The sequence below is a fragment of the Beta vulgaris genome, chromosome 7 (assembly GCF_026745355.1).
Source record: "Beta vulgaris subsp. vulgaris cultivar EL10 chromosome 7, EL10.2, whole genome shotgun sequence".
NCBI lineage: Eukaryota > Viridiplantae > Streptophyta > Magnoliopsida > Caryophyllales > Amaranthaceae > Beta > Beta vulgaris.
In genome coordinates, this window is record NC_079208.1 from 54,323,567 (window position 1) to 54,346,333 (window position 22,767).

The following is a 22,767-nucleotide window of genomic DNA, read 5'->3' on the forward strand; positions in this document are numbered from 1 at the left end:
GTTGGGAAAAGATGTGCAAACCGAAGTGTATGGGGGGCATGGGATTTAAAGATCTTGGGGTGTTCAATGATGCTTTACTTGGCAGGCAAGTTTGGCGACTATTACATTATAAAACCTCCCTTTTGAGCCGGGTAATGAGTGCAAAGTATTATCCCCATGGAGACATATTTCAAGGCAGGTTAGGATACTCAAATAGCTATTCCTGGAGTAGTATATGGAGTGCGAAAAGTTTGGTGAAGGAAGGTTTGATCTGGAAGGTGGGAGATGGGAAATCGATAAATCTGTGGCAGGATCCGTGGCTTTGTGATGAGGATGGCCGATTTGTTTTGAGCAACAGAGTTGAAGGATGGGAGTTGGTGGGAGATTTAATTGATGATGACCGAAAAGATGGAAATGGATGTGATTGAAAATCTTTTTGAGGAACGTGATCAAAAATGCATTCTAGCAATCCCGTTGAGTTCAAGGTGCTTGCAGGATGAATTAACATGGGCCTACTCTAAAGATGGGTCCTATTCGGTGAAAACGGCCTATATGCTTGGGAAGGGAGGTAATTTGGATGATGTTCATAAGGCATGGGGTATTTTATGGAGTTTAGAGGTTTCCCCAAAAGTTCGCCACTTTCTGTGGAGAGTCTGTACCAATTCACTGCCGGTACGTGCTGTACTTAGGGCCCGCCATCTTATTGATCAAGACGAATGCCCATGGTGTCTGCATGATGTGGAAACGATTCATCACTCTTTGTTCACATGCGATCGCTGGAAATCGGTGTGGGGGGAACTAGGATGTCAGGCTATGGTCGATGGTGTGGTGGGTGAGACGATGTGTGAGACGGTGGTGAGATGGAGTGAGCTTGATGCTAAGATGGTGCAAAGAGGAAGCTTTTTAGCGTGGAATGTCTGGACCGAACGAAATAAGTTGGTGTTTGAAGGACAAAGGCAACCGGTGCCTGTCATAGTCCAACGTGTGGGTAGGCAATGTGATGAGTTCAATTCTTATACTACTCGAATTTACGGAGGTCCGAAAATGGGAGGTTGTGTGAGCTCGACGAAATGGTGTGCGCCTCCTAGGGGAATGATTAAGCTTAACACGGATGCTTACCTCGGGGAAGAAGGATGGATTGGTTTGGGCATTGTAGCTCGTGATTTTCAAGGGAAAGTATGCTTTTCGGCAGTGCGTCGTACCAGGGCCTGCTGGCCCGCGGCTATTGCGGAGTGCAAAGCTATTTACATGGCAGCTAGGATGGCTAAGGCTCATGGTCTCGCGAATGTGATTATTGAGTCTGATTCTCAGGTGGTGACTACTAGGCTGACAAATGAAACCCTCTATTTTGCAGATTTGGATAATATTCTAGGAGATGTTCTTTCTTTATGTAATGTTTTTGAATCAGTTAAATTTCTTCATGTTAAAAGAGATGGGAATGCTGTAGCCCATCATCTCGCTAGAGTAGTGCCTTTTGGAGTCGAACAATGTTGGGAGAACCATTGTCCTCGTGAAGTGGCTCCGTATGTTTTGATGGACACTTTGTCCTTGGATTAATGCACTACTTTCTTTCCCCCTCAAAAAAAAAAAAAAATTAGGAATATTTGAATGGTTGATGGTTTTCTTTTTGTAATATCTTTTTTCATTTTTTAAAATAAATTAGGTAGTTTTCTTTTTTATTTTTTCATAAAAGTAGTTAGAATAGAGATGTTATGAGGGTAAAATGGGGTTTCTAATATTTTGGTGTCCTTTCCCTCTTCCCATATAGAATAGAGATACTTCATAAATCTTTACCTTTACTATATAACGACAATTTATGTAGACAATTTATGTAAACAATATCTAATTTCAGATACTTAAGCTTTACCTCCTAAGACTTTAACCAAATAAGCTCGCTAACATCCTCAACCAAACGCTAGTTAGTCGTTAGTTTACTCCCACAGTATCCGAGTCCCACATTTGACGGCGTGTTTACTCCACTATGGTAGTTGTGCAAAAAGCAGCAGAGCTGAGAGAATGAGAGATCATCTTCCTCCGACAACAATGAAGAAGAAAGGGAAGTTCTTCTCCACCAATAACTATACTGTCATTTTCTCTCTCCTCGCCTTCGTCGCCTTCTTCGCCTTTGTTGCTCCCCTTCCTTCTCTCTCCTCTCACTCGCACTCTCGTTCTCCTCACCATCACCATCGCAAAAAGGTTTCACTTCGCTCTTTCTCTCTCCTCCGTTCTTGCTCTTTGCGATCATGATTGTTTTTTTTTTTTTCATTTCAAAAGATGTGAAATGCTGGTTATTTGGTATGAATATTGAATAATTATTAAATTCTTCACCAAAAAAATTAAATTGAATTCTTAATTTTTTCAATTGTGATTGTAATTATCTGGAAAACAAGCAATTGTACTTTTGTAGGCATAATCATGTGAATTTCAAGTATTTTGGTGAAAGGAAGCTTTTAAATTATATCATTTTTTAGTTTTTCAATTGTGATCGTAATAATGTGGAAAAACAAGTGAATGTTTGTTGGTGAATATATTATACTTACTTGAATTCGTTTAAATTGAATTCTTAATTTTTTAATTGTGATTGTATTTGTGTCGAAAAGCAAGTGAATTTGTGTTGATGAAGATATTAGAGTAAATATATGTAATATATTAGTGTCCATATTTGGAGCCATGTATTTATGTTAGCAATTTAATTATTTTAAGTAGGTTATACTGTACTATTGGTATATGAGGTTAACTAGGTTTTGGCCCGTGCAAAATGCACGAAATTTTTTTTATTTATAAATTTTATTACTTTATGGTGTTTCTCCCAAAATTATGGGGTGAATATTAGATCGTGATTTAAACTTTTTATAATCATATCGTTTATGAGGAATATTTTAAAACGACTTATAACCCGTGCGTTCAATGACTGATGTAATTAATATTATCGTGCGGCGTTGATGAAGAAGCTTTGCTCTACCCATTGCTTCACATTGAGGACCAAATAAAATCACAATTCGCTCCATTATTGGGATTCAATCATGCAACCACTTCTTTTCCCACTTTTTGTCGCCCCTACTTTCCACAGTCCCTCTCACCCCCACTCTTTTGTTGTCTTGATATCCCGTGATCTTTATCACAAATAAAATTTCAAACCCTAATGCTAGTAACTCTTGATATGGCTAACTGAACCCGTGCACATTACAAACCAAAAATGGAGATTTAAAACATAGCTAGTATTGTTATATTTAATTGAACCTTTCTCCTGAATTTGGGCAATATCATATTTAAATAAAATGGAGATTTATTTCAAAATTGCTACATTCGATCAATTGAATCTTATGTTATTAAAGAAAAAATTTCCCGTTCAATTCCAGATTTATTCGAAAAAAGTTATCCAAAAAGTTTGACCACAGATTTATTGAACATACTTGATATTTTCGAAAATGGAGAAAAAATGAATTTGATCGTGTTTTTATCCATTAACGTTGGAGTGTGAGATTCAGATGTTATCTACTTAAGTTTTTTACATGAAGATGATGATTCACTTTCTAGATGTTCAAATTGAGATGGAAAAAGACAGAATTTTTATGGCAGTGAAAACTGAGAGTTCTAAGCAAGGGTTTGTTACAGTTTGAAACTTTATTAGCAAACTTAATTTTGTTAAGATTATATTAGGCTTCTAGATAAAAGTAAATTCTATGCACCTTTCTTAGAATTTAAACTTGTAATTTCATATTTTTACCCATTTTTTTATTTATTTTGGAAAGTAAAATATAGAATAAATTGTATTGTCAATTATTTGTTACATGCACAATTCACCCTTTTTTTCATTTTTATTGTGAGTTTGTGATTAGCTCACTGACCCATGTCAATAATACTTGTTCCAAATGAACGGTAATATATAGAAATATAAATCAATTTATATGTGAAATATATTAATGACATTTTATCTTTTCTTTGTGATGAACACCTAGAATTTATGAGCTCTCAAATTTCATATGTATGGTAATATTATTTTTTTTAGTTGTGATTCGGTTGTTGTGAATAAACTGAACAAATATACTTCCTCCGAAACAAATTACTCGTTACACTTTGACTTTCACACTTGTCGATGCACTACTTTGACTACTAATATCTTTAATTATGTATTAGAATAAAGTATAAAATTTTGATTTTCTGAAAATATGCGTTGAGACAAATCCAACAACATGTTAATTACATTATAACATTTGATTTTATCTAATAGTAAATAATGCATGGTCAAACCTCATTCATTAATAGTGAAATTTTCAAAGTGTAGCGAGTAAATCTTATAATTTGAACTTTTAAAAAAAACCTATAATACAACTTATTGTATGATTAATACGTCCCTTGGTAAACTTTAAGTTTAATATTATAATCTGTTAAGACTTTTGTTTTAATTTGGGTTTAAGAAGAGAGTACAACATGTTCATTTAAGTAGTTGTAATAGCTTAAGTAGGACCTAAAATATCAGCTTCTTGGTATAAATTTATTTCTTAATTAGTGCCAAAATATATGATTAGTAACTCAAATACCGAATTTAGGGGATATGAATTTTTAATTAGTTTCTAAAATACCGTATTTAGGGGATATGATTTTTTTAATTAGTGCCTAAAATATCAGATTTAAGAGATATATTTTTTTTGGCAGTTTTATGATGCATAAGTAATTACTAATTAATAGCAATCGATCCCCTCAAAAAAAAAATTAATGGCAATCGATTCCTAAAATTTAGTTGATTTACATTCTATAACAGAGAACTTTCTTAAATAGTTTTCCAATTATAAGCCTAAAAAAAGTAATGCATAACCGAAATATTTAAAGACAAATACACGTGGCAAAAAATTATAAAAGATATTACAAAGGATTGACACATCAGCAATTCAATTTGCGCTTGACACATAAGCAAATCCTTATTGCTTTATAGTATTATATAGATAACAAACCTAAGCCTCCTGAGGGAGTATTCTCTAAGTCTTACATCTCTCACCAATGGCATGATTTGGCGTGTCCTAATACGTCTCCTCAAAATGGGAAGGCGTAACGTATGATTCGGACTATTAATGACATTTGTCGTTCTCTCTTATTTCATGTTTCTCTTCTTCCTTCTTATTGAATTGAGTCTCTCAATATGGCGGTTTATTTATTGAATATCCACCCTACTCGTCTTCTTGGTAACCTTACTCCCGTGCACATTCTTTTTAACAAGGCTTCTTTGTATGATCATATTTGTACTTTTGGTTGCCTTTGTTATCCTAATCTTTCTTCCACTTCTCCACATAAGACGAGTGCTCGTTCTACTCCGTGCATTTTTCTTGGTTACCCCGCCTCTCATCGTGAATATAGGTGTCTTGATCACAAATAAGGTCATCATTTCGCGTCATGTCATTTTTGATGAGTTTTCTTTTCCTAATTCTTCCCATTATAATCCCAAAAATTCTGATTTTGATTTTCTTGTAAATGTTGTGGAGCCTAGTCCAGCTCCTCCCTTACTTACACCCTTCCCTGCGCCCCTAGTCCAGCCCACTATTCCTCCTCACAGCCCCGATTCACTCTCCCCTTATGATGGGCCAGAGCCACGGGGCCAGCAGCCTCCCTCTCCCTCTTTTTTATTTCTGTCTGCGCCACGTGGAGATAGTGGGCCTCTTGATCCGCATGGGCCTGGTCAGCCAGCCATGGGTACCCAGGCGCTCACTCCCGTGTCCTCTCCTTTGTCTTCTGCAGGCCCACTTCATTATGGCCCCTTTATTCTTTCTTCACAGCCCTCCCAACCGAGTCATTTAATGAAAACTCGGGCCCAATCTGGTGTGTACAAGCCCAATCCGAAATATGCCAGTCTTGCTCTTGTTACCTCCTCTTCCTCGCTCTCATTTGTGTGCTTTAGCTGATCCTAAGTGGTATAACGCCATGTGTGATGAATATAATGCTCGAATTGACACTCATACTTGGGATTTGGTTCCTTATCCTCCGGATGCCAATGTTGTTCGTTGCTTATGGGTTTTCACTCACAAAGAGAAATCTGATGGTTAACGGTATAAGGCTCGGTTGGTGGCTAATGCTAAGAGTCAAGAGGTGGGTGTAGATTGTGGTGATACTTTTACCCCCGTAGTACGACCCACTACTATTCGTACTGTGTTGAGTTTGGTTGTGTCTCGGAAATGGTCTATTCATCAGTTGGATGTGAAGAATGTTTTTCTTCATGGTGATATTCAGGAGACTATTTAAATGCATCAGCCTCCGGGGTTTGTTCATCCTGACAAACCTAAGCATGTTTGTCTTCTTCGTAAGTCTCTTTATGGTTTGAAACAAGCCCTTGCGTGCTTGGTATCAACGGTTTGTGACTTACATTCTTTCTTTGGGTTTTGCGAATAGCAAGTGTGATACATCATTGTTTATCTTCAAAAGAGGTTCGGATGTTGCTTATCTTCTCCTCTATGTGGATGACATCGTTCTCACTTGTTCCTCTGATGCTCTTCAGACTCGGATTAGTGCTCTTCCCAGTTCTGAGTTCGCCATGAAGGATCTCGGTCCTTTGTCTTATTTTCTTGGTGTTTCAGTTTCTCGTACACCAGATAGCATGTTTCTGTGCCAGTGAAAATATGCGATGGAGATTCTTGCTCGTGCTGATATGACTTCATGTAAGTCCGCTGCTACTCCTGTTGATACTAAGTCTAAGCTGAGTGTCACTAGTGTGAAGCTTTTTGATGATCCTACTCTTTATCGCCAGCTTACGGGTGCCTTTCAATATCTTACATTTACTCACCCCGATATCTCTTATGCGGTTCAGCAGGTTTGTTTATTTATGCACGCTCCCCGTGAGCCTCATTTTTATTCCCTTAAGCGTATTCTCCGATATCTTAAGGGCATTCTTGATTATGGCATGCATCTCTCATCCACTCCTGCTACGAGCCTTGATTCTTACACTGATGCTGATTGGGGAGGGTGTCCCGATACCCTTCGCTGCTACTTTAGGCTATTGTGTGTTTCTGGGTGATAATCTTATTTCATGGTCTTCTAATCGTCAGGCTACTCTTTCTCGCTCCAGTGCCGAGGCTGAATATCGTGGGGTTGCGAATGTTGTTGCTGAAACCGCCTCGATACGTAATCTTCTACTTGAGCTTCATTGTCCCCTAAAGCGGGCTACACCTGTATATTGTGATAATATTAGTGTTGTTTACATGTCTCATAACCCCGTGCAACATCAACGCACTAAGCATGTGGAGATGGACATCCACTTTGTTCGTGAAAAGGTTGCTCTTGGTCATATTCGCGTTCTTCATGTGCCTTCCTCGTCTCAGTTTGCAGATATCTTCACCAAGGGTCTTCCTCAACCCTTGTTTACGGATTTTCGTTCCAGTTTGAGCATCTGTCCTCCTCCTGCTCCAACTGTGGGGGTGTATTAGAGTAAATATATGTAATATAGTTAGTGTCCATATTTGGAGCCATGTATTTATTTTAGCATTGTAATTATGTTAAGTAGGTTATACCGTACTATTGGTATATAAGGTTAATAACAAACCTAAGCCTCCTCAGGGAGTATTCTCTAAGTCTTACAGAAGATTATAAGTACTTGAATATTTGAATTCGTTTTTACAATTGTACTTTTGTAGGCATAATCATGTGATCGCAAGTAATTTGGTGAAATGAAGCTTTTCAAATTATATCTATTTTAAATTTTTTAAATTGTGACTGTAGTATTGTGGAAAAACAAGTTAAATTTTATTGATGAATATTGTACTTACTTGAATTCGTTTTTGCAATTGTGCTTTTGTAGGCAGTAGGCATAATCAGGTGAACTGCAAGTAATTTGGTAAAAATGAAGCATTTTATTTTAATGATTTGAAAAGAAGCGTATGTTAACGTGCCATATTCATCTTTAATGTTTCTGATATGTATAAGTTGTATAGTGGCAATAAAGTGAGAGTTTACTTGAAAGAGAAAACATTTAGGAAATGTATGTTGGATAGATAAAGCATGATATATCTGAGCCCTGAGGAATTGCATGGTCTGTCAGCCTTACAAGCACAACTTGTGATCTTAACAATAAGATCTCGCCCCATAACAATAATTTGGACAAATAATCATATAGTATGAGTATAGCTTTTTATATACTCTCTTCCTTTCTTTGGTCTTCATACTTTGTACTTTTACACTTTGATCATCACGGGTGATTAATACATAAGTAAATATATTGACTTTTTGGATCTTTTTGGATGCGTCTCAATATATATATTTTCATAATATCAACTTTTCATAAAATCATAATCTTCAATGTTAATAATTAATGGTCAAAGTCATGCATTAGCAAGCGTGAAACTCAAACTGTGTAGATTCAAAAGACACAGATGGTACTTGTGCACTATATTTCACTTAGCTAGTCTATATTCTTGAAAACTCCAAGTTGAAATTAATTGATGATCTTATTTAGCAAATTGAATATGTTAGAAGTTTCAAATGAAAGTGTATGCATCATGCCTCAATCTTCTGGATCATTTTTGTTTGTATAGTGTTGCAACTCCTGTTTTTAAAAGATTGTATAGTTAGCGGGTTGAATCACCATAAATTTTTTAGCGGGTTGAATTACCATTCTTGGTAATGTAGCATTGAGTGTGTTTGTATTTAATTAATTTTATTTCAATGGTACCAGCTTAATGTCAGGAAATTTGAGATTGCTGAGGATATGTTTTGGAAAGATGGTGAGCCTTTCCGCATAATTGGTGGTGATTTGCATTACTTTCGGGTTCTTCCACAGGTACTCTATTAGCTTGTCAGTAAATCTAATCTCCCCTTTGGAAAGAGTACCATTTCAGTAGATACCTGGAAAATGAATGTGAGGGCCATGTTTTATTGTTTGTTCAGTTATTCTTATAAGTTGATGGTTGTATTGTTTTATCAAAAAGGCATGGAATTTGGAAAACGAATAGGCATGGGATTCGGAAAACATAATAGATGGGAGAGTAACCTGTGGTTGCATTTTGAAATTTGAGATTTCTTCTTGCTGTTAGCTTTGATATATGGTGGACCTCTGAGACTTGTGAGATCCTCATGTGTGCTCGTAATGCAGTATTGGGAAGATAGGCTGTTGAGAGCAAAGGCATTGGGCCTAAACACAATTCAGACTTATGTTCCGTGGAATCTGCATGAACCGAGGCCTGGTGATCTGTTTTTTGATGGTATTGCTGACATATTATCATTTCTTAAACTCTGCCAGAAGCTAGGGTTTCATGTCATGCTTCGAGCTGGCCCTTACATATGTGCAGGTATTGATAGATTTTTTTTCTCTCGAAATTTCATCTGCTCTTTTGTTTTAGTTTCGCTGAAGCTTACTGTATCATCTGGATAATTTAATTAATATTAGAAGTTATTGGGACATATGCTTAACTTTTTTATTGTAGGTGCATTTGGGAGCCATTGTCATTTTTACTTTTCATTTGGGCTTTAAGCTGTTTTTTTAGTCTAAGATGAAGAATTTGCAAGTAGCCAAATAGGATATACTTTTTGTTAGATCTGTTGTGGAGGAGTGTTGGATCATGGGGTAGATCTCATTTGTTTGGGGAAGGTAATTGCGATTGTCCCCAGTAAAGGACTTGAGACTTGAGAGTTGATAGTGGGTGCATCTGTTGGATTTGTTCATGTCCTGTGTTCCTTATTGTGGGCCTGTGGCAAGAAGGGGATCCATACAGATTTCGTCCATTAACGGAGATTTATGTATTGTTTTCAAATTATGTTGTGTTGATATACAATATACCTTGTCTATGCTCTATATGTTGTAGTACTCTCAGTGAGTATATCATAGCACTCATTCTAGTTGATCTCTTTGTCAGGCAATATAGATTTACATGTACGCTGTATTCTTTTAGAGCTGCCTAATAATGTCTGGCAAAGAACAACATCAAATGGGAATTTGGGTGCTATTTGACGCTGCACTGAATGGTTTATCATTATTTTGTCTTCGTTCAGTTTCTAGAGTTCATATTGATTCTCAGTCCTTCAACTGGTGTGTACCATGTAGAGCGTAGAGCATCAGTCATAGTATCGTCATCCAGTATCTCTATCAATGGTACTTTGTAGCTTTTTACTTTTGCCATGCTTGCTTACCTTTTTTTTCCCAATAGCTACTTGAATGTTGGCAGGTCTCTTTGTATGTCTTGTCCGGAAAGAGGACTCAATGATTATTCGTTCGCTGGAACCAGAACTAAAAAATTTGCAACTTACTATTACCTGAAGAAGGATGATATTACAACAGGAATGGCAATTGTTTCTGATATTTTTGCTATTAATATGCTCACTCTCTTTCTTCTTCTCTTCTTTTCCCTTGACAGTTCGACCCCATCCTTTCTTTTCTTTTTTTGTAACTTTGTACTATGTTGCTTCCTGTTGAACAAGATGCTGAACCCAGAATATATGAATGTATTGCAGAGTGGGATCTGGGTGGTTTTCCAGCTTGGTTACTTGCTAGAGAGCCAGCTCTTAGACTGAGGTCTTCAGATCCTGTGTACCTTCAATTCGTATGATTTCTTCTTAGGTTATTGCACATTACAAGTTACTGCTTTGCTGGGTAACCCTTCAATACTTGCCATATTTTGATGTAATTCTTTTTAAAAGCTCTATGTTTTGAGAGTTCAAGATATGGTTTGGTTAAAGGACAAGCCTAGATGTCTTATCAAAATATTGTTCCTACTGGATAGGTTGTTATCAGAAGGAAGTAGACAATTACTTTGCTCCAGCGTCTAGTTTACAACTTTGCATGGTTTTCTATAAGAAATGGTTTATGAGGATGATGTACATGTAAACATATGCCAATTTTGGAATTTTTGCTTGAGTGAGTTGTCTGCATGCATTTGTCTTTCACGAGTTTGTTTTCCTTTGGCTTGATGCTTGCTTTTAATGCATGAGTTGTTGCAGGTGGATAAGTGGTGGGGCATACTGCTCCCAAAGGTAGCTCCTTTTCTTTATGGTAATGGCGGTCCTATTATAATGTTTCAGGTGCGCAACTTTATTCATCTTTTGTGATTCTTAACAATTGATCTGCTTTAAGATTGCCATAACTCGTAACAGGAAGTTAATCGTTGAAGAAAGCAATAATGGATTAACGCTTTTGATTGTGACATTTACAGACTCAATTACAAATGAACCCTTGACTAGATTCCTTAAAGAGTTGCACATCTACATAATATTATTCTTTATTTGTGATAACAGACCTTTATTACGGTTTCTTGATCAAACAAAGAGAAGATGTTTTAATTAATATGCTAAATTTATTTCCCATTGTTCAACACTTTTTGCACAAACCATTAAATGTTCTCATGTCTAAGAAGAGACTTTTTGTGGCAGATAGAAAATGAATATGGTTCCTATGCAGATGATAAAGCATATCTGCATCACCTTGTTAAATTGGCCAGAAGACACCTTGGAGATGATGTAATCTTGTAAGGAACCCCATGTTTTGATGCTGTCTTCATGGCCCTTTATAGCTTATTGCTAGATACTATGTATTTGCATCTTTTATGATAGAATCTCCCACCTAAAAGATCTGCAAAATTGCACGCAATGATGGTTTCCTCTGAAGTTTTTTGCCCTTTCCTAATTAATTTGAGGGCCTCTCATCGTATACGTTCAACAAATGTGAGTTTAGGAGCTGCATTGTGGATTTCAGTATAGATCTAACAAAAATTGAGTTTTAATATTGAAAAGTGGTCCCAAAATCTCGATATGGTTGGCATTTTATAGCTTGATATATCTGTAAATTTTATAGCTTGGCATTATGCATGAGTGGGCTTTGCGTTCTGTTGCTGTTCTTGTTGCACATTTGAGGTTGAGGTGCAATAAATTGGTATGTTTGGCTCAGTTTCTTTGAACAGAGTTATTGGGACTCCATGACATAGTGTAAAAATCTTGCTTTTTTTTATATGAATTGTTTCCTAAAGGCCCAAAGAAGGCGGCTGCAGTCGTAGAGCTCGTTATGGTGCTATGAATCAATATTAGTAGGGGTGCATATTAGGTACTGCAATTAGCAGTATCTTGAGGAGAAGGATAAGTGAGTTAGAGTAGTAATACTATAAATAAGAGAACACTAGGAAAGAATTGATATGTTGAAAATTGTCGAGTATTTTGGGTGAGCTTTTAAGAGTACATTTGGGAGAGAATCAAGCCTCTGGGGAGCTTGAATATCATTTACAATTGCTGTAATTTCAGTTTATCAAACAAATCTGCTTTTCTTCTTTATTTTTTGCATTAATGGTATCAAAGCTATGCTAGTTCATAGTGTATGGCTCCATGAGATCAAGGTTAAGTCCATATACCAACTTCCATAGTTGGGGAAATATTGTGTGGTTGCGGAAATAGGAACATGCACCCAAGTGCATGTAGAGGATGGTGCACCCCTCCTAAACGACGTAGTTTTAACATTTTAAGAGTATGATTTTCAGAAAAATATTGTTTTTTGTTTCCTTAAATCTTGCAACTTGTTTCACCTTTTCAAATATGATTGTTAGCGATATTCCTTTTTAAAAAAATTTGAATTTTAAAAGGTATGTTCTTTTAGTTTAGACTATATGTTCATTTACTATATGTTACTTTTCATTATGACCTATGTTCTTTTATAATTGGAGATTTACATGTAATTTTAAATTATGTGTTCTTTTATAAGAATGATATGTTCTTTAGGGTGCACAATGAGCATTGTGCACCCTAGTGCATAATCCACGCTTTGGTGTGGTTGGGTCTTAGGGCTTTGTCTCTCCTGCCCTTGCTGTTACACTTAGCCTATGCCTAGTTTGGGTAGGGTTAAGGGGCCCACTATTATCACCTGAAAGAAAGGAGAAAGGAATAATTTGTAACAACGTACTGGAATGGATATCTCACACCTCGATTTTAGTATGACGTTGAAGATGACGGTACTTTTAGTAACATTTATTGCAAATTGTAGTAATCGGTCTCTTGAAGAGGATGCTGACAACAGTGTCGCTTAGATTTATGGATTCTCACTATACAGCATATATGATCATTATCAAAGTGTAGCAGTAGGATACCTATAGGCTGTGTCCATATGGCTACATGCAATTCCAAGTAGCTATTCTGACTACTACTGGCCTACTGGGTGTGGGTGATTTGCAATTTCTGTTGTTACTTGAATATTTTCATATGATGTTTTTAAGTCTAAAACCCTAGGTTCCATGACAAGTTTAATTACTTTGTACATTCAGGTATACCACAGATGGGGGTACAAGGGTAACCCTTGAGAAAGGAACTATCCCGGGGGACAGTATTTATTCAGGTGAGACCAAGAAATTTTCGTTGAAACACATCTGCTTAAGAGGGAATAAGATGATTATCTTGCTCGGAACCAATTATAGGCCACTATACGATCTAATGAGCTTTGCATTAGTGGAATTTCAACTTGCCAATATGTAATACTTTATGGTTTGTGTAGTGTGGTCGCAAGGGGGTTGTGGGTCATTAGCTTACTACAGGTGTTGGACTTTTATAGAGGTTTAGAGCTGCTTTTTTTCCCCATACAAGAGATGCTTAAAGGGTTCATCTGCAGATTATTATTTTAGAAAAATCATGTTCAGATATTTCTTGAATTTAAATGCGAGACTTTGAAATTTTCAACTTATTATATCCTTGCCGTTGCGACACCTGCGACTCAGGCTGTGATTCCCTCTAGTTGCCTCTTGTATGACTCTGCTACTCGCTCTGCAATGCCGACAAGCACCAATTTTGTTCTATGATGTATTGATTTGTCTGGGAGACTTCCACACGTTGTGTGATTGTACATTTATGCAGGACAATTGCAGACTGGTAGTAACAGTCTTCACAGCATCTTGGGATATTTTAAACAATCGGTTATGGGTTTGTGAATTGGGTCAACTCCTTCTATACGAAACTTGAACTTCCCTTAGTGGTGCACTTGCACGAACAATATAACCTTTCTGCATTATCATCTTGTTTAAGGTTTGGTAATTTTATGACAATAGTATAGTGGTATATCTTTTACTTTTAGTGCATAATCTTGACATGTGTGATTTAAATGCTTAGTTGGTTGAACTTGTTGGATATTTGGCTATCGCCTATCGGATCTCGATTTTAGTAAAGTCTTGATCTTGTTATTGCCTGGCTTGGATAAGAAAGATTGGCGTAGCCACATAGGGGTATTAAAGCTTCAAACAACAATTCGCTATATGTCTAGGTCCTGATACTATCATACCTGCCAATAATGGTGTCTTGCCAAACTTATTTTGCAGTAAAATATGATGACTAAGCTGACTGCTAACTAGGTATAATCTGAAGTAGAAAGCAGACCAATAAACTTGGTATCTGGAAGGTTCAGTTGTTTTAAATAAGTCTTTCAAGAATAAATAATTAAGCTTGAATAGAATCATTAGTGCCCCTCAAATTTTTTTTTATCAGTGTTCAAGCATTGTTAAGCTCGAATGAGAATTCTCAATTTCTTGTTTGAGCTTGGCTTGCTTGGGCTCAGCTGACAAGCTTGCTTGTCCGCATTTTTAGCTCAAGCTCAAGGTTTAATGAGTTTAAATCAATCTTGATTTAACAAATGTGCAACGTTGTACCTTTCTAAGAATGGACTTACTTTTAAGATCTTACGCATACATGTGACAAAATTTTAAATTTTGCCAATCTTTGCAATAAGAAAAAGGTTATGGCTAAATTTTTATGCATAGATTAGACCAAATAATCTTATGCATACTTTTAACTAAATTTAAGTTTTAAATGAGTCATATACAAACTTGCACAAGCACACCGACGAACATAAACGAGTTGTTCATTGATGTTTAGAAGCTGAACATAAAGTTGTTCGATTCTGGCTCATAAACTCAACAAGCTTAAGAATTTTGTGTAAGGTTTTTTTTCTCCCCCCTTGACAAATGAATTTCTTACCAAACTTGTTTGCACGCAGTTATGGACGTCTTAGCGTTTGTAGACCTGATCAATACACTTGATTGTACCAATTGGCCCTGAAACTTATTTCTTTACAGTGAAGAGAACACACCCTTATATGGTAGGGTGTACGGATTATATTGGAGGAATGGGGTTGGCTTCAGTTGGTGTTGATTCAAGTTTGTGATCTCTGTTTGGTTCCTGCAGCCTACAACTGGGATTCAGGTTTTTCTTAGAGAAAGAGCGAGCAGTTTTACTGAATATAAGAGTTGCTTTACGATCTTCACAACTGAAACGACAATATATATTTCAATCTCGTTTGCTAGTATAAAACAGTACTCGGATAGGATAATCAACCAAGAAAAGAAAAAAACCTTTTTTGGTCAATCATAAAATAGCGCCTGGCAAGCAAATGCTTGTGGTAATGGTATGGGTGCGAAGCGCACCACTCAGTGGTTGAGACTTAGTTGTTTCAGCTTGGTTCTTTTTATTAGTTGTCTTTTACTTTGAAGCAAATTGTAGTTTAATCACGTCTAATACCAATGTTGCTTTATCAAAACCTTTACTCTCTCCTGTGGCAGTTGTTGACTTTACAACTGGTGATCAGCCATGGCCGATATTTGAATTGCAAAAGGAGTTCAATGCCCCTGGAAAATCTCCTCCTCTTTCATCGTCAGTTTCATAACTGTGGTTCTCATTTCTTGAAAAATTGATCTGTAATATGATGCTTATAATGTTTTTTTTCTCTCCAGGGAGTTCTACACTGGCTGGCTTACACACTGGGGAGAGAAGATTGCAAAGACTGATGCTGATTTCACAGCAGCAGAGCTAGAAAAGATTTTGTCGAAGAATGGCTCTGTAGTACTTTATGTATGCTAAAGAATATGTTTTCACACACTAGTATCAATTTTTTTCCGAAATTTTGATATAATTTATTCGAAAATTTAGATGGCACATGGTGGCTCAAACTTTGGGTTCTATAGTGGTGCAAATACTGGTTCGAGTGAGTCAGATTATAAGCCTGACCTTACATCCTATGATTATGTGAGTCGCCTTGCCCAACAGTTTTTTTCTTTAACCTTTTATCTATGTGCTTAATGAATTTGTGTTTTTCTCTCAGGATGCACCGATTCGAGAAAGTGGTGATGTAGACAACACGAAGTTTAGAGGTACATGAGTACATCTTGGATGACTAGATATGCACTTTATAGTTTCTACTTCCTATTCATGATTGTTGTAGTTTTATAAATTTGAATAATCCTGACATATGCTCTGAAATATGTTGAAATATTTTCCTCTGGAGTTCTTCATTTAGCTTCTAATTCTAAAACTTCTTTAAAGTGGATATATAAGCAGAAACCATGTACTTTGGTAGAGGGACTGGAGGAATCACAGACTTCAAACATAAACTCCCTCCCTGTAAAAAGGAGCCTATGGGAAGCACAAACTGGAGATAAGGGATCTCATCCTTCACATACCATGGACCCAATACCTTTGGGACAAAGGCCAATTCAGTTAGAACCTTGTTTAGAAATATATAGGATTACCTAGTACAGTTTCCCAAACAATATAAGGAGCAGTTACTGAGAAACTCGACTTGGTCTTGAAATCTAAGTTAGAAACTTGCATTTCTTTGTATTGTACAGTTACTCTTACGCTGTGCTGGTAATCTGTTGCTGTAAGCATGATGTTGCTATTGATTTTTTTTTCCAGAAATAAGGAGAGTTATAGAGAAATATGCTGTGGCAACTCTTCCTCCTGTCCCCGCCAATAATGAGAAGGCAGGGTATGGATATGTTCAATTAGAGGAAACATCAAATTTGTTTGATATTATTGGCATTCAAGATGATCCCAATGTTGTTGTATCTGCTGACCCAATTCCTATGGAGTCTGTAGGCCAGGTAAATCATGATTTTAGTATTGTTACAATTATTTATATATTATCTGTATTTCTAAAACTTGTTGGTGTTATTTCAAGTTGATGTATGACATAGTGTGTTTGGGTTTAAAAGACACATTTGTCTGTGTAATTGTGCTCCCTTGAACCAAAAGAGAGTATAATTGAAAGCTAACATGTACATACTCTAGTAGACAGAGTCATAATAGACTAAAGAAGTTGGTTACTGGAACAAAAACAGAACTTGAGTTAGAATTATTTGTACAACTGTACTTTATCATAATTTGCACGATGTTAGTCTCAATATGATCTACAGATAGTCTGAAACCTTCTAATGGTACGAATATTATGTCACACTCTTTGAGCAAAAAAGGGAAAATATAAAAGGAAAAACTGACAAATTCATTTACAATTATGCCAAGTATTTCGAACTTTCTCAATATCCACCTTGACCAGAAATTGAAGATGTGAAAATCTCCAAATTTACAGAATTGAGGGGGAGGGAGTAATTTTTTTTGATGATCTACACGGCTCCTGTTTGCTAAAACTTCTTTCGTACTTGTCCTCTTGTTTCCTGTATGCAGATGCATGGATTCCTCCTATACGTGTCAGAATATAGGACACGTGAAACTGCGAGCACCTTAAGCATATCAAAGGTATGTCTTCATTTCCTTGTATATTTGCTGTTATTAAATTCCGTTGGATCCAAGGTAGGAAGGAACTAGTCGAGGCTTCTTTTTCCTTTATTTCCTTTTACCTTTTAACCAAAAGATCGTTTGTGGAACTGTGGTTGTGTTGGTCCCTGAAGAAATTGTAGTGCTCGTATACTCTATATTATCTAATATTGATGATAAATTGTGCCTAAGAATATGTGGAAGTCAATATTCTCTCTAAGAATAGCAGCTGATGCATTGATATTGCTCCAAGTACTTTTACTATTAACTACGAATACAGTTGGCTGTTTCTGCCAGTGGCTTGACATTTAGGGATTAGAATGCAAGCCACGCGAATGCTGTGAACTCTTTATTGCTTATGCTTGCAAGATGTTATGTTTTAGAAGTTTAACATAGAATTATAGTCTTTTGGGGCATTGAATGGCTTTTAGTCTGTAAATATGGCTTGGTATCTTGTTGTCACTTTATGCGCTTTAAGAAGTTTTGGATTTGATTAAAAAATTTGCAGGTGCATGATAGAGCTCAGGTATATGTTTTATGTCGTTCCAAAGACCTTGGAGGAAGACCAATCTATGCTGGGAAAATTGAGAGATGGTCCAACAAAGAACTTCATCTCCCTCATCTCAAATGTATTTCAAGAATCAGTTTATATATTTTGGTATCAAATCATCTTTTCTCTCCAAATATGTGTGCCTGACAGTATCACTAAAGTTCTTTTATTGGCTGCAAATTACTGAACTTAGAAGATATGCTAGTACATGAGGATTATCTTCTAAACTCTGCCTTGCAGTTTATGCAATCGAGAATTCTATTGAAAGATTTTGGACAGAAATGCTCTTGTAACAAGTGTTTTTGTAGGGATAATAAGGCTGCATATAAACCTGCTTTACTAAAGTCACCTTTATCTGTCTTTCCCCTTTCTACTGGATTAAGTAGCCCATCCTGTACCAATTCCACTTATCCTACAGATCCCTGTCTGGCACTCCATTTATAAATTAAAATATGGGTTAAGGCATCTGACATACAAAAAAGCTCCACCACCTGTGGCTGTTCATTTTTTTAACGCGTCAAGACAGGAAGGTATTTCTTAACTGCACTACGACTGTACAAGGAGCTCTTAGTGAAAATTTCCAATATGCTGTCTTCCTTTTTGCCTTCAGTAGGAGGTGATTCCCGTAAGAATATGATACATCATATGTGAATCTTTATTCTTGGCCAATCATGAGCAGTAGCGCAAACTGCAAAGCTTCCATGATCTTGCCTGTCCCCTGTGAAATTCATTTAGCTGTCATCTTTTTTATCTTCAGTTGTTTTAAGTAGATAATTGGTCTTTCAATGAGCAGCCAAGTGAATATTCTGCCAGAGCTTCTTGTGGTAGTTGGCTTCCTCATAAACTTTTAAAATGTAATTTTTCCATGTTAGGACCAGGAGCTGTGCCCAGCAGATATAGACATTATTACATTATTTTCTAGTCATCTGGCACATATCCTTTGTGTACGAGGCACATCCAAATTATAATATTCTTTAAACATGCATCTAATTGTCTGCCTTATGCTAAGAGTTTCTAAGACCCAAGTTATTGATAACCTTTTGATTTTCACCAGTCAGATTTGAACAAACCGTCACTTACACAGATTTAATCTCTAATTCTTTTGTGGTCAATTTTCACTCCGGACTATGTTTACAGACTGTGGTTTGTGTATCGCTTGAACTAAGACCTTTCACCAATTCACCCAACCCAAGGTTGTGATCAAATTTTTGCAGTCCAAGACCCCATTTCATCTGAATCTGAAAACGTCGGCATTTTTTGGGGTCAAACCCATCCCCACCAATTTGTACTAATCGACCCAAAAGCCATTGCATATAAAGTAATGAAATGAGATTATGAGAACTGTCTTGCAAAAGTTACTTCAGCTATTTGTTCTGTTGAATTGAGCACAGTTTGTGCTGGACTTAGACATCATTTGGATTGCTGAATCTGATTATGAATGACTATGTTTGCAATGACTTGCTGTTCATGATTTATATTTTGTATTCTGTGCTGAGATAGGGTTGTATATACTGCACTCAAAAATGAAAATTGAAAGGGTGTCTTATAGTGCCTTAACCCGTCAGCTCAAGTCGAACACCTTGAGTCTTGATTCTTGAACAAATGTTACTCAACCGAAACCTGAAATGATCTAGGCTGCAATAAACAAACCTGGAATCATTAGCGATCCAACCCGACAGACCTGTTTGATAGTTCTACTTGAAGTCATGCAACACAAGATTTATACTGATGCAGTTTTGCCTTGCATTTGCCATTTGACTCTTGGATACCAATCGTTCTATATTTCTTTAAGAATCTACAAATTTGTTTGGGTCTCTTTCTTCAGGTGATCCAAGACTTCTAAGTTACTGAATGAATGTTTTGCAGCATATGCCTTGTTGATTGTTGGTGGACTCTAACCATTGCTTTCTCATCTAATACATGAGCCTTCTACAGTTCATGTTTTGCATCTCTGATAACCTCTGATATGATATTGCTTAGCAATGTTCAGTTTACTATAACTTTCTTCTTGTGTTGTTAGGTTGAGAACATGGGAAGGATTAATTATGGGCCCTACATCTCTGACAGAAAGGTTGCCTTCTCTGATTTTCTCTCTCTCTCTCTCTCTCTCTCTCTCTCCCCACCCCGCCTTCCCACTCTCCTCTCTATGTCTCTATTATGATCTATTTGGGATTGCATTTCATTTGCATCATAGATACCTTAAACATAACTAAATTTTGAGTATGTGGATTGTGGAATCTCTTTTGGCTACAACGACAATAAAGCTGCTGCATAGTCTGATTTTGTATTTCCTGATAAGATCATCTTCATTTTGATTATATATTATTCAACTGTTTGGATGTGTGTGTGTGTGTGTGTCCCATGGCTTTCTAACCTAAGATTAATATAAATGTAATAGTAGTTTAATTTTCTGGATTAACAAAGTATGGTAGGCATCCCTAATGAACTGCTATCCTGTGTTGTAGATAAATGCATATTATATATACTTGTAAAACATGTTGTCCTTATCATTCTTCGATCCTAAAGATTCTTGCATCATTCATGCAGCTCCTCAGATTTCCCTGATCTTGTAGAGTTCTGCACCTCTTTTGGAATTTCTTCAGATACGGTCATAACGGTCATAACCGGAAGTTTGTGCCTCAGTTTCATACATTCAAGCTCTACTAAAAATTATATGATTCACCCCCTCTTCTTAGGTAGACTTGTCCTTACAAGATCTCTTTGATTGTACTCCCTTCGTCCTAGAATAGTCCGAAAACTTTCCTTTTATGTTTGTTCGAAATTAGTTTTTTGCTTTTTTCCATTTTTGGTATGGTCTCACTATTGGTATACTTCATCCGTTTTTTATTATTTGCACCGTTTCCCATTTTTGAAAATTCTCTATTCCTTGCATCATTTCTATTTTTGACAATATTTTTTCACTCTATCTCCTAGCACATGGGGTCTTTTTTATCTCTCCTCACCTTGGTCCAATGGTCTTGTGCAAAAGGAAACGATGCAAGTAATTGAAAACGGAGGAAGTATTATTTCTTTTTACACTCTTTTGGCCCACAATCTACCTTTATCAAAAGTTATCCAACTTTCTCTCTCCTCGAATAAGATATCTCCACCAACTCCTATCACATATACTTTTTTAATAAATTAATATTTGATAACCTCACTACAACTTATCACTTTAAAGTATGTGTCCCAATTAATGTTCAGATCTTTGTGGGACGGAGTTGTAGTATATGGTGTCATTTTTCACTGTGCTGCTACTGTGTAAGGCTAATAGTATATTACTTTCTGAATTACAGGGTATCTTGTCTCCTGTCTATGTGGACGGACATGTTCTTCACAATTGGAAAATGTTCACAATTCCACTCCACAATCTCAGTGATCAGAGTAGTTCCATCGTTGGGCTTGCTGGTAGTGACCTCACTAAAATACATGGAGGCCACACTATGCAAAATCACAGCAGTATATTTTCTTTGTCATATCTGGTGATTCTTATGAGCAGAATTAGGATAGGAGTATCAGTTGCACTTTTGCTAACATGATCCTTCTATATTTCCAAATCTCTGTTTAGTTTCTTGATTCATTTTCTTTCACATATTGGAGGAGTCTTGTTAACTTTTATGTTGCTTTCTACCCCCACGCAGAGAATCTATCGAATGAACCTGCTTTCTACACTGGTTTTTTTACTATCAATAATGCCAATCAAGTTAAAGACACATTTTTGTCAGTAGATGGCTGGAGTAAAGGGATTGCATTCATCAATAATTTCAATTTAGGGCGATATTGGCCGGTAAAATACTTATAACTTCTGTTCTAAGTTGAAGGGTCATATTCCTTGTTTAGTCTATCTAAGAAGAATAAAATTTTGGTTTTTACAGACATTTGGGCCACAGTGTAACCTTTATGTCCCTGCTCCACTTCTTCGCCATGGTAAAAATACAGTGGTAAGTTATTTGTATGTTATATTTGTAAGAAGAATGTGCGGTTTGCTAATTGCTACCACCTGTAATTGTCAGAACTTACTGTTACTTGCAGTCCTGCATCGAAGTGAGTAGTATTAATCAGTCGCTCCTCATTTTAGGTACTATTTGAGCTCGAATCTCCAAACCCGGAGCTTATGATCAAATTTGTTCACCAAGAGGACAACTCATGCAGTCAAACCAATTCAAACGTTTGTGAGCTTTTAAGTTAAGAGTGTTAGTGATCGGGAGCTCGACTCACATTCGCAACAAGCCAACAAGTATAAACGATCTTGCAACAATATATCTATTTCCAGAGTGTGATCACTGCAGTTTTATGTTGGATTTGTATTGTGTTAAAGTTCCTTAAAAGTTGCATCAGATATTCAGATGTAGTGATGTACTGCTGTATAGTAACTAATTTATTATGCCAGGTTAATCTTGCAACCAAATTGGGATGCAAATTTTAGATTTGCTAGGTACTATAACTATGGTGATCAATCATATTCCCAGTAGTAGAATTCCTTGTGGAAACCTTTTTTTTTTTTTTTTTTTGTTGAGGGGCCCTGTTGAAACCTGTTACTACTAATAATCTGCACTTTTCCAAAGAGCTACTTGCTGCCTTACAAGACGTATTGTTAGACCTTGATTGGCTGATTAGCTCGAATTTTACTTTATGTTTTCATCTGTTTGGACCTAATCAGCTTTAAAGCTTATTTTTTTAAGTAAAGAGAACATACTCAGATACTCTGGAAAATTAGTGGTTGTGAATGATTATGAAGAAAAAGTACTAGATTATCATTA

General features: G+C 36.5%; 2 protein-coding genes across 5 annotated transcripts; both read left to right on the plus strand.

The window, feature by feature from the left end:
• Positions 1-531: 531 nt before the first annotated feature.
• Positions 532-1,536, plus strand: LOC130589574 (uncharacterized). The gene has a single exon (XM_057390879.1). The coding sequence runs from the start codon at positions 532-534 to the stop codon at positions 1,534-1,536; it is 1,005 nt and encodes a 334-aa protein (XP_057246862.1).
• A 371-nt stretch (positions 1,537-1,907) lies between these two features.
• On the plus strand, positions 1,908-22,767 carry LOC104899813 (beta-galactosidase 17). Of its 4 annotated transcripts, none has more exons than XM_010687085.4 (19): positions 1,908-2,175; positions 8,633-8,737; positions 9,050-9,245; positions 10,405-10,493; positions 10,891-10,971; positions 11,320-11,414; positions 13,191-13,261; positions 15,468-15,558; positions 15,639-15,756; positions 15,835-15,930; positions 16,007-16,055; positions 16,600-16,787; positions 17,368-17,439; positions 17,966-18,115; positions 20,028-20,078; positions 21,304-21,466; positions 21,649-21,794; positions 21,883-21,948; positions 22,086-22,767. In XM_010687085.4, exons 1-19 carry the CDS (start codon positions 1,996-1,998, stop codon positions 22,194-22,196), a joined length of 2,118 nt encoding a protein of 705 aa, XP_010685387.2. In that variant the 5' UTR covers positions 1,908-1,995; the 3' UTR covers positions 22,197-22,767. The 4 variants fall into 4 exon arrangements, with proteins under 4 accessions (XP_010685387.2, XP_057252419.1, XP_057252418.1 ...); XM_057396435.1 differs by lacking the exon at positions 1,908-2,175 and adding an exon at positions 4,907-6,775; XM_057396436.1 differs by lacking the exons at positions 1,908-2,175; positions 17,966-18,115 and adding an exon at positions 4,904-6,775.